We start from the raw sequence: 12,195 nt of genomic DNA on the forward strand, positions 1-12,195 counted from the left end.
CTGTAGCAGGGGAGGGTAAAATGACAGAGCTCGCTGGAGAGGGGGGGGGGGGGGATGAGGGAGCCTATGGTTGAGGAGCAGCGGGGGAGGGGACTGGATCCCCTTGGATCAGCTTCCGCTAACCCAGGGTTGCCACATCCCCTCCTGCAGCACAGTGGAAGAGCTGTCACTCATGCTTGTGCCTATAAACCCCCCCCCCCCCCCCCCCCTGGCCTAGAAGAAACTGGGCTACGAATGCAGTGGCCTCTGCGTGCCTTTCACTGTGGTGACTTCGGGTTGTGTCGTGCGCTTCCTAGAACCTTCCTCCTGGACCCTGGTATTCTTTATCATTAGTAACCTTTGCACTGCTGCAGGGGGCGTGGCATGGACCAGGGGGGGAAGGAGGGTGGCATAAATAGGCTGTGTGCCCTCAGGAAAAACGTGCGAGGCAAACCACCTAAGCCCCTGTAGACAGCCGCTGCAGAAGAGCCCTGGAAGCATTTGCAGCCACCGGCACCGGAGAATGCAGAGGGACGCGGGAGATGTCAGCAGGTAGGGCACCTCCGGGCCCGGCCAAGATCTCTGCTCCCCCTCCTCCCTGGCTTCCCGTTCCCCTGCTCTCTGTAGCTGCCCAAAGCAGGCTCAGACCGTGTTCCCCCCCCCCATCCTGGTTTTGCCACCAGCTCTGCTGGGAGACGCCACCGGGCACCCACCAGCGAGGTCTTGCTCCTCTCATTCCCTCCTCTCTGATTTTCAGCCTCCAGATAATCAGACATGAGCTGTGCTTTAGAAAGCACAGGGGGCTCTGTACTTTTCGAGGTGGTCAGAGCATTTTGGGCAGCGGAGGGGACGCCGTCCATGGCTGGGCCGACCCCTTTGGCTTCTCCAACTGCCAGCCCCACCCCTGGGTTTGGTACTTGGCTTTTAAAATTTGCCAACGGGCAACTGAACCCCCCTTTTTCTTTGTCTCTTCCAGCACTAAGCCCTCTCTGGAGTTCTTCCATTATAAAGGGGTCAAGTTCACCAAGGGCTCGATTTACACGGAGGAGAACCTCCGCTTCGTCGAGAGCGAGTTCCAGGTGCAGGACGACGACGTGTACAACGTCACCTACCCCAAGTCAGGTGCGAGGACGGGGGGGAAGGAGGGTCAAGGCCTGGGAGCAGGTGGGGTGGAGGCAGGGGGAGAAGAGAGTGCATTTATCTATTCAAACATAATGACTCCCCTGACGAAAGCTCAAAAAGCAATGCAAGAAAATGAACAGCTTTACATCACGGAAAAAACCCCAAAACAAGAAGTATAAAATATTAACATATGCCACAAAGTCCAGACAGGGCTGCTCCAATTCGCTTTGGGGAGGCTGCCCCCCCGGAGGGAGTTAAAGTCTGTAACAGAGGGAAACATCCAATAGGCAAGAACTCCTCCCAAGAAACGCATTCACATTTCCGATTTTTTTTACAGGTCGGCATTACATTAAGTCCAGAAACACTGAGGGGCCCATTTTTAAATGGGTTGGGCTAGGCGCCAACGTTGAGAGTTAGGCTCCTAAACGAGCCCCTATGAACACTGACTTAAGAATGAACACTTACGTTTAGGAGCCTAAGAAGTTGGGGGACCACAGCTTTGGAGTTAAGCATCGGGAAAAGGGCCAGCCACTTAGAGGCTGATATTCAGCCTTGGGGAGTCTGGCTAAGGTAGCTGTATAAACCTATCTGCCTATCTTATACTGGATAAAATGTCAGCTGGCTACGTCCCGGGCATAAAGCACAGCCGGGTATTAAAATGTTGCCATTTGTCCCTCCAAGTCACCCTCTTAAATGTCTCTTCCCCACATCATTCTCCTCCATAAACCTCAATGGCGTCACCCTCTTAAATATCTCTTCCCCATGTCATTTACCACCATAGACATCAATGGCGTCATCCTCTTAAATGTCTCTTCCTCACATCATTCACTTCCATAAACCTCAATGGTGTCTCCCTCTTATATATCTCTTCTCCACATCATTCACCTCCATAAACCTCAATGGCGTCACCCTCTTAAATATCTCTTCCCCATGTCATTTACCACCATAGACATCAATGGCGTCATCCTCTTAAATGTCTCTTCCTCACATCATTCACTTCCATAAACCTCAATGGTGTCTCCCTCTTAAATATCTCTTCTCCACATCATTCACTTCCATAAACCTCAATGGTGTCACCCTCTTAAATTTCTCTTCCCCATGTCATTTACCTCCATAAACCTCAATGGCGTCACCCTCTTATATATCTCTTCCCCACATCATTCACCTCCATAAACCTCAATGGTGTCACCCTCTTAAATATCTCTTCCCCATGTCATTTAACCCCATAGACATCAATGGTGTCACCCTCTTAAATATCATCCCCATGTCTTTCACTCCATAGACCTCAATGGTGTTACGCTCCTAAATATCTCTTCCCCATGTCATTCCCCCTATCCCTCCCTACTGACTTCAATGTTGCCATCAACATTATAACTGTTGAACGCTACCAACCTCTGGAGCACTGAACTCTTTAAGTTCAAGATCCAGGGAAGAGACAGGAGATCCTGGCAGTCTACGTGCATTCCTCTCCACTTTCCCAAGGTGATGGGTAAAGCTGTCAGAAGCTGTCACACACTCAAAATGTTTTCTTTCTTTTTAAACTCTAAAATCTGGCCTGGTAGGAACCACCTGGATGCTGCAGATCCTGAGTCTGATTTACAGCAATGGGGACCCAGCCAGGACCAGAACTGTCCCCAACTGGTTGAGGAGCCCTTGGTATGAAACCACGAGCGGGCAGAAGTGTCTGAAGGATCTCACGCCACCCCGCCTCATCAGCTCTCACCTCCCCTCTCACATCTTTGCCAAGTCCTTCTTCACCTCCAAAGCCAAGGTATGGGGTGGATGTGCCCTCTGCTCCAAGTCAGGGGTAGAACCAGGCTCGTTCACTTATGCTTTCTGCTTGCCCTTCTTCCATATACTTTCTTTTTTTTTTTTTTTTTTTTAATACTCACAGCAGAGTGGAGATAGAGTACAAATGCCAGGCTGTGGTCTCAGGGAAGATGCAATCGACATCAAATGCTGACCAGTGGTGCTGTGCACGCCAGGCAGAACATATCCTGTGCTTTTGTGTTCTCTTTTCTCCCTGCAGCGTCCGAAAGGGGCGATATAATTGTGTGAGCTGAGACTGGCAGAGTGGCCCTGGGTCTGGTGCAGAGGAGCAAGGCTTTAATCGATAGGAAGGAGTGTGTGTGTGTGGGGGGGGGGGGGGGGGATAAGATGGCGAGGAAGGTCATGTGTAGCTAGGCAAGGTCATTGAGGAGGGTTCTCTATGTTGCTTCCTCTCTCAGTCCCTCTTGCTTTGTGTCTCTCTGTCCATCCGTCTGTCTTGCTGTGCCTCTTCAGGTTATTTACACTCTGCGAAACCCAAAGGACGTCCTCGTCTCCCTGTATCACTTTGCCAAGATCATGCACGTCTTCGAAGATCCCGGGAACTTTGATGATTTCCTGGACGTCTTCCTGAGAGGAGACCGTGAGTGGCTGCTCTGGCGGGAAGGCTCTCGCCAGCCTCTTTCCTTCAGGCGCACCCTAGAGAGGTCGTTGGGGGAGTGGGGAAATGACCCAGGCTGCTTTTCTTACAGAATAATTTTCACCCCTTCCCTACCCCATACCCAAGCATCTATCCTTGAAATGTAGTCGGATGCCCCATGCTTTGACCTTGCTCCTTGCTCTCTCCCCACATAGCACAGACGGTCCTCTGGATAAGCATATAACTCTGATTGCTTACCTTGATCCCCTCGATTTGCCTCCACTCCACCCTCGTTCCTTTGCCTCCCCTCATCTGAAAGAAGGATCCAATAGTTCCTTGCACCTCCAATCTTGACTTTAAACTCTACAGTTGAGGAATCTCCCTTAGCTATTATATCCGGGAGGTTCCCTCCGTTGCCCGCCATCTCTGCCCTGGCCTTTCTGTCCTGGTGATGGCCTCGTTCTCTGCCTTCCTCCGCAGTTCTGTACGGCTCCTGGTTCGACCACGTCCGGGGCTGGATGCAGATGAAGGGCAGCAGCAACGTCTTCTTCATCACCTATGAGGAGCTGCAGCAGGTACGCAGAGGGAAGGAAGGAGCATGTCAAGTGCAGTGTTGAGCAAGATGACCCATGCGCTTACAGAAAAGCAACAGCACCCTGGAGGCAAAGGTCATAGGATATCTCTTATCTATCCATGCAACGTAGGAGATGTTGGCAGGCAAGGGACCTCAGGTCCCTCCGAGCCTCCTTCCCTGCAGTTTCATAAGATGATTCCCTTGTCCTTGAGCTTCGCATTTTATGGAAAATGTTTCCTTATTGCACCCTGGTAGATACTTGAATGCTTGCATCACATCCCCCCTTCCCATTTTTCGAGGTTCTTCCTGTCTTGCTGTCCCCGTTCCTTCTCTGAGCCCACTTCCAGCCTCTCAATTTTCCTTCCAAAGGTGCGGCGCTCCTCAGGGGGCCCTCTGCCATCTTCTCTATACGGACAAGATTGCCTAGTGACAATGACGGAGCTTCTCCACCCTGCGCATCCACCTGTGGGAAAGGGGGAGGAGCCTCAGAGAGAGAGAGAGGAAAAGTGAATGACCACAGATAACGATCAGGTGGGGGTCTCCGGTCTGTCCAGTTGAGTTTCTCTACCTCTAGGGTTCTTTATCACCCTGAGCTGAGGTGGGCACAAATTCCCCATGCCCAAACCAGCACCCCACTGCCCCCCCCCCCCCACCCTGGCGCCGCACCAGTCTCCGCCACCTCTGCCAGCAGGCCACCCACCATCACCTTCCTCAAGCTGATTCCCACAAGCCCAACCCTCAATCCAGGACCGCTTGAATCACTTGCAAACGTCTGTGGATGGGCCCTTTTATTTTCTCCATATTGCCCGCCACCTCCCCGACTCTAGAATCCTCGTCCTTCCCAGGCCACCTCCCCCGTTAAGCTGCTGTTGCCAGTCCTCTGCCGCAGCTTTCTACCGCTTATGGCAGGGCAGAAACATGCAGCCTCTGGCCCTTGCAGGTCAACCCAAACCACATCTCGATCTTTTTTTTTGTCTGGCCTCTGCGTGAAGCGTCTTCCTCCTCCCAGCCTATGGGGGCTGGCACGAGCGCAACGTTAAGGGCCTTGGCCAATGAGGAGAGCCAGTTCAAGGGTGCCCCTTGCCCTAAATCAGTGCTTCCCTGGAGGGACCCCAGTCAGCCAGGCTTACAGAGTATATACACAGCGAATGGGCATGAGCTCGATCTGCATGCCCGGCTGGCTGGGGTTTCCACAGGGCAGGTTTGGGAACCACCGTTCTAGGTGAACTTTCAGCCTTGCACATCCCAAAAGTCCCCCCCCCCCCCCCCACCAACTAAATATTCAGGCCCATAGGGAAAAAAACCGCCCCAAATTTCCCCCTCCGTCCCTTTTCCTAAGCCTGCCTACCCCCGCAGGGGTCTCCAGTGTAGATAGGGGCAGGAGCAATCTCCATGCACTTCTGGCCCACTGGCTCCTGCTTTGAAAATACTGGCTGCCCGGCCATGGAACAAACCAGTCTCAGGGCCGGCTGGTGGCATTTTCAAACCAGGAGCCAGCGGGGCAGAAGCAACTGGAGATCGTTCGTGCCCTTTCCACATTGGATGTCGCTGCGGAAGGAGGAAGCATGGGCTTTCTTTTTCATCTGAACCGCATTTCGGTTCCACATACGAAACGAACATGAAATGAACCGAATCTCCAAAGAAACCGTCTCCCCGCCCCCCTGACCCCGCCCACCAAAACAAATTAGCAGGATCGCACAAACCTTAGCACGTACAGGAGTGCATATTTGCAGCCGCTAGGGAGCACGCGTACATGTCCACGTGAACATTTGCACGCGTGCCTTTGAAAATGGAAAGTATGCGCACAGATGATTTATCCACCCTGAACTCTGCCCCCAGGACTGCCTCTTCCAGTCACTTCCATGCGTACAGCCCCCAGGGTCATTTTCAGAAAACTCGTTTATGTGGGTTTTATGCTCCTTACATATTAAACTTCATTTCATAGATAGATAGATATAGATACAGAAGACAAATTATCTTTCAGAAATAAAGTCAGAGTGTCCGATGAATGCGTCATCTGTAAGTTTGGAGAGTAGGATGGAGAAACAATCAAGAAATATAGACAGTGGCTGAACTAGGATATTTCCCTGGTTACTCACTATATAAAAAAATGTCCAACTCTTTTGTCCCCTCAGTAACAGTGACACAGGTTCCCTTCATTGCCAGGCACTCTGTGAAGTAACACAAAACCCTGCAGAAAAGTCACTCAGAACCTAAACAGCAAACCTGCCTTAGCGAAACAGCACCAGCTCCCAGAACCCAAACAGCAATATCCCTACCGATGAAAAGGCAAGGCTGCAGATATTTCACCCAGCAGTTCTCTGCTGCCTGAGATGGGCAGTGGTCCATAGAGTCATGGGGGCAGGCCCACTTCGTCTGTCCCTTTTGCCCATAAATAAAAATGGCTCAACACCCCAATACATCTCCTTAGGCATGCTGATAGCCTTCCCTTCTGCTTTATCCCCACCAACTGTCTCTCTCTCCCCCCTCTCCCCAGGACCTGCGGGGCAGCGTGGTGAGGATCTGCGACTTCCTGGGGAGGCAGCTGGATGAGGCGGCCCTCGACTCGGTGGTGGAGAACGCGACCTTCAAAGCCATGAAGGACAACAAGATGGCCAGCTTCGGCTATGTATCGAATGAGTTTCTAGACCACAGCAAGGGATCTTTCATGCGAAAAGGTGAGAGGACAAGACAAGACGGGTAGCTTTCAGCCTTGTGCAGACTCCCTGTGACTAGCCACAAGCGGGCCAAAGCCCCTACAGTGCATCAAAACGGAAACCTGTGAGCATGCAGCCACCTCTGGGGTGCGTGGCTAAGCACGCAACGTTCAACCTAAGCTTCATTAAACGATTTCAGAAGGGAAAAGGGACAGTGTTGTGTTATTTACCCACATGCAGGTAAAGTAGCAAGGAGTAAAATTCATGGACTGGGATTTCCAAGCGGGGGTGGAGGGACAATTCGAACTAGCATCCCAGGATTTCTTTCTGCCAAGAAGTCGGAATCAGATTTTCATCTGCTTGACAAAGTTTGTGGTGTTGTTTTTTCTCCCCAGGCATCTCCGGGGACTGGAAGAATCATTTCACCATAGCACAGTGCGACCACTTCCACAGAGTCTATCGGGAGAAGATGAGAAACCTCCCGGTGAAGTTCAGCTGGGACGAGGACTGGACTGAAGAGGGCGCACCGGCTTTGTGAACCATGCAAGCCGAGAAGCAAACCCCAGCCCCTATGTCCCTCACCGGCTGCGTGTACCAGGATAAGGAAGGATATTCTTTAATGATTAAGCAGACAAATGGTGAATTTGGATTGCACTTGAAAACCACCACCCTCCCTCAGTGAGCTCAGTGTTTCCCCCAGGGGCAGGCAGGAGCTAAGTGGACCATATGAAGATGGGGGCTCTTATGAAGATCTGCTCTTCTGCTGTCCGTGCTGTATTCATGCTTTACGTGTATCAGTGTGACGCCTGCATGGGGCTCTGATGAAGATCTGCTCTTCAGCTGTCTGTTCTGTGTTCATGCTTTACGTGCATCAGTGTGATGCCTGCATGGGACTGTGATGAAGATCTGCTCTTCAGCTGTCCATGCTGTATTCATGCTTTATGTGTATCAGTGTGATGCCTGCATGGGACTGTGATGAAGATCTGCTCTTCAGCTGTCCGTGCTGTATTCATGCTTTATGTGTATCAGTGTGACGCCTGCATGGGGCTGTGATGAAGATCTGCTCTTCAGCTGTCCGTGCTGTATTCAGGCTTTACGTGTATTCAGAGTAACTCCTGTATGGGGCTCAGATGAAGCTCTTCAGTTCCCTGTGCCTTTTGTGGGTAATTTTGTAATCTTGTACCTAAAAAAGTCAGCGAATATGCAGAATGAATATGTTTACAGCAGTTTTCAAGGTGGACTCAAGTGCATTAATCCGCTTTGAATATTATCCCATCAAATCTTCCCACACGGGTTACACCTGCTAAAACCTCCACCCAAATTTCTCCTAAAAATGTACATGTATATTTGTTTTAAATCCAAAAAATGAGCTTAAGTCCAAATGCCCTCTCCAGCTCCTCCCCCTGGACAGGTAAAGTCAACGTGGAAACAGGAAATACAGAAGGTTACCTGCGTACTGGGGTGGTCGGCTTTGTAAAAGGCATTTCCCTGCCACAAACCACTGCTTTGAAGTCGCTTGCCTAATTCCCCCCTCCCCGTGTGTGGCGTTGTGGTGCCTGAATGGGGATGCCGGGGATCAATTTAACAGCGTTGCAGTTGCTACAATAAATCTCAGAGCGCCGTGTAGAATTGAAAACCAAAAATGACAAAGCAAGTAAGAAGAAAACAGAAATACACAGCAAGCCACACACAGCAAAGATCCTAAATATACCAAAATCATAATAAACTGTCCAAAATACCATGCAAAAAAAAAAAACCAAACAATCCCTAAAATACCTGACAACAGCTCACAGCACAGAACCTCCAACTGTTATCTGATTGTAACGCAGCTTGAGCTCCCAAGGTCAAGGCTAGCGCCAAGTCCCCCAATATCTCAATAAGCTAACGGCCCTGACGGGTCTCCAAAGAACACGCAGACCGTAGTCCCCATTGTGCCAGGCATACAAGCAAGCTGGGGAGCCACTAAATCCTGCCGTCAAGTACCGGGATGAAACCCCGAATGCTGTGGGAAGAGAAGGCTAAGGGATGCCTGGACGGTAACGGCCAGTAAGGCAGCATCCATCAGCCCATCTCAGCTGTCCGGCAGGGACCCGCGGGGCCGAGAGGGAGGTGGGAGATGCAGCGGCTGGCTTGAGAATGCCGGTTCAAAGGGCTTCCTGAACTGAACCTGCCAGAATGCCGGCGGGCGGCCTCAACCAACCGACGTGGGATCCACTCGGCCCCGATGACACGCAGCAGGCAGGGCCCCTTGCTGCCGTCTGTGCACATCCGTCGACGCGAGCCCACTGGAAAGTCGCATGAGCCCAGGGCATGGCCAAAGCAAGTTAGCAGGGGTGCAGGCCCCCCTCCAGAAATCCCTATTTCCTCTCCACGTCCGTCCCCTCCAGAAGACCCCATCGGCCGACCCTCTCTCTCAACCTCTGCTTCTCTCACCTCCCAGCATCACTGACCCTTCTCTCACATTCCGTCCAGCTTATCCCTCTCCCCTCCTCCCCTCCACTTCCTCATACATCCCCCAGGTGAGGTGTCATTCCCCCTCCCCTCCCACCTCCCCCTCCACAGTGCAAGCTAGTGCAAGCTCGGGGCTTGTAGAGGCTGTGCTACCTCCTCGTGCAGCCTGCACGGTGCAGGGTTCGCTGTTACCACAGAAATTCATTCAAAGCAGTGCCACTGCAGGGCCTGAGAGCGTGTGCGTGCCCACAGTCCTGCTGCTGACTTCCACATGGGGCCTGTGAGCTACTGCAAGCTCAGGGGGCCTGCAGAGGCTGTGATCCCTCCTCGGGCAGCCTGCACGGTGCAGGGTTCGCTGTTACCACAGAAATTCATCCAAAGCAGTGCCACTGCAGGGCCTGAGAGCGTGTGCGTGCCCACAGTCCTGCTGCTGACTTCCACATGGGGCCTGTGAGCTACTGCAAGCTCAGGGGGCCTGCAGAGGCCGTGATCCCTCCTCGGGCAGCCTGCACGGCGCAGGGTTCGCTGTTACCACAGAAATTCATACAAAGCAGTGCCACTGCAGGGCCTGGGAGCGTGTGCGTGCCCACAGGCCTCCTGCTGACTTCCCCTACCAATGCTACTGGCACCTGAAGAGCGCTGACATTTCAGGCACTTGTGACCCCCAAATGAAGGTTTGGTGATCCCCATTTGGGGTCCTGACATAGTCTGGGAAGCCTTGGTGTACATACAAGGGTGAAGTATAGTAGAGCAGGCCTTTCCCCAATAGGATCTCATCATCCCGAGAGCGATGCAGGAGCTGTGCACAGGTTCTGTGGGCTGGGCAATGGGGCAGAGCCAGATTCTTTGATAACCGCCACGAGATTAGTCAGCAAACGGGGGCACACGCCCTTCTCTGGCAGCAGGCCTCTCCTCTGGCCTGAGCCAAGGAGGATCTGAGTCATTTGCTCTGTGACCTGTGGTGGAGGAGAAGTATCCAGGAGGCAGAGGGGGAATGCCCGGAGCAGGAACCCGATGAATATTACTCCATCCCTGCCCTCCCCTAGCTTGCTTGGAAGGAAGACAGCCGAGGGCCATCAATCTGGCCGGCGGATCCCAGTAACGGCATGAATGTCTAGGCTGGGTCACTGCTCCTTGGCTGCTAGGCTGAGGTCTTAGGTGGGGTTGCCCGAGGAATATGCACTGCGGAGGCTTTTGAAGTAAAGTTACTGGAAGTTGGGAATAGTTCTGCTCTGTGGTCTTTTATAGTTGTATAAGGGCTGTGGTTATTAGCCCAGCTGCGCCGTTTTGGATTACTCGAAGCTGACGAATGGATTTTTGCCATTAAGTTCTGGTAATAGACAATTACACGTTGTCCCAAGTGAGACCAGTGTACAATTCTGGTCGCCGCATCTCAAAAAAGATATAGCTGCGATGGAGAAGGTACAGAGAAGGGCGATGGAACAGCTCCCCTATGAGGAAAGACTAAAGAGGTTAGGACTTTTCAGCTTGGAGAAGAGACGGCTGAGGGGGGATATGATAGAGGTGTTTAAAATCATGAGAGGTCTAGAACGGGTAGATGTGAATCGGTTATTTACTCTTTCGGATAATAGAAGGACTAGGGGGCACTCCATGAAGTTAGCAAGTAGCACATTTAAAACTAATCTGAGAAAGTTCTTTTTCACTCAACGCACAATAAAGCTTTGGAATTTGTTGGCAGAGGATGTGGTTAGTGCAGTTAGTGTAGCTGGGTTCAAAAAAGGTTTGGATAAGTTGTTGGAGGAGAAGTCCATTACCTGTTATTAATTAAGTTGACTTAGAAAATAGCCACTGCTATTTTCTAAGTCTATTTTCTAAGATAGACTTAGTTTTTGGGTACTTGCCAGGTTCTTATGGCCTGGATTGGCCACTGTTGGAAACAGGATGCTGGGCTTGATGGACCCTTGGTCTGACCCAGTATGGCATGTTCTTATGTACTACCAAATGTTAGAACTCCTTTAGAATAAATAATTGCTAATCTGTCAAAGGGATAGCAGAATCAAGAAACATCAGCAATGTGTGGCTCCATAGTCAAATGTGAATCAAACGGCCACTCCTAACCTCCGGATGGCGTTTTCGGCCCATAGCACAACATCCGCCAACAGCACAACGAGTTTTGTACAGCTTCCCTCTGGCAGATGTCCTAGGCACAGGGCTCCCATCTGAAGACAGATTGGGGCACAGTTTTATTTCGTTCCGGCCAATCGTGTACAGCCCCCAGCCCTTGACTGATAAAAGCAGTATTGGTGGATAGCACCGTGGCTTGACCCAACTGCAGGTCATCCACGTAAGCCGTCAGTGGCGTCCGTCAACGGGTTCTAGATACAGATTTACCTAACAAAAGAAGCGCTGGGGCCCCGGCATTGACAACCGGCAGTCAACTGAATCCCAACCCTCTCCTGGTGGCACCACCCAGCCAGTCGGGTTTTCAGGGTATCCGTAATGAATATACAGGAGATAAGGTTTGCATGCATTGGAGAACCGGTGGCACAAAGCTAGTGAGCTGCTTGCACGCTGGAAGGAACCTGCACGCAGCAGCCCGGTTCTTGTGAAGGCCTTTGCCATCTGGCGACAGGAGTGACCCAGGAACGTCCAGATCCCGAGTTGTTTTGCATAAGCCCAGGGTTTCCCCAACCAGTGTGCCCTGGCTGACCTGCGGGTCTGCCGCCAGAAGAGCCGGGCATGAAGAGCCCAGCCGCCGCCATGCTTCCTAGGTTTCTTTCCTTCCTGCCTGCAGGACGCCCCCCCCCCCGCCAGCAGAGGGGGGGTCAGAGAGCAGCGCCCATCTGCTCCTGCCGCCGCCAGCCCCTCCGCTCGCGCTCTGGTGCTGTTATGGTTGCAGAGGGGGGGAAAGAGGCTGCAGCAGGGAAGGGCTACTCGGACTTCTGCCAACTCCGGGGAGGGAAGGGGCAGGAAGAAGCAACAGCTGAACAGGCCCCAGAGTGCTGAGGAAAGAGGGAAGGGGAAGTGGTGATGGCAGAGGTGGG

The 12,195-nt window shown here is 52.1% G+C and overlaps 1 protein-coding gene across 1 annotated transcript; it reads left to right on the forward strand.

The window, feature by feature from the left end:
- The first annotated feature begins 433 nt into the window (after window positions 1–433).
- LOC115080821 (sulfotransferase family cytosolic 2B member 1-like) lies at window positions 434–7,558 on the forward strand. The gene is made up of 7 exons (XM_029585261.1): window positions 434–531; window positions 956–1,101; window positions 2,664–2,872; window positions 3,385–3,511; window positions 3,989–4,083; window positions 6,580–6,760; window positions 7,135–7,558. Exons 1-7 carry the CDS (start codon window positions 503–505, stop codon window positions 7,275–7,277), a joined length of 930 nt encoding a protein of 309 aa, XP_029441121.1. The 5' UTR covers window positions 434–502; the 3' UTR covers window positions 7,278–7,558.
- Window positions 7,559–12,195: the final 4,637 nt, after the last annotated feature.

This window comes from Rhinatrema bivittatum, chromosome 19 (genome assembly GCF_901001135.1).
Source record: "Rhinatrema bivittatum chromosome 19, aRhiBiv1.1, whole genome shotgun sequence".
Lineage (NCBI taxonomy): Eukaryota > Metazoa > Chordata > Amphibia > Gymnophiona > Rhinatrematidae > Rhinatrema > Rhinatrema bivittatum.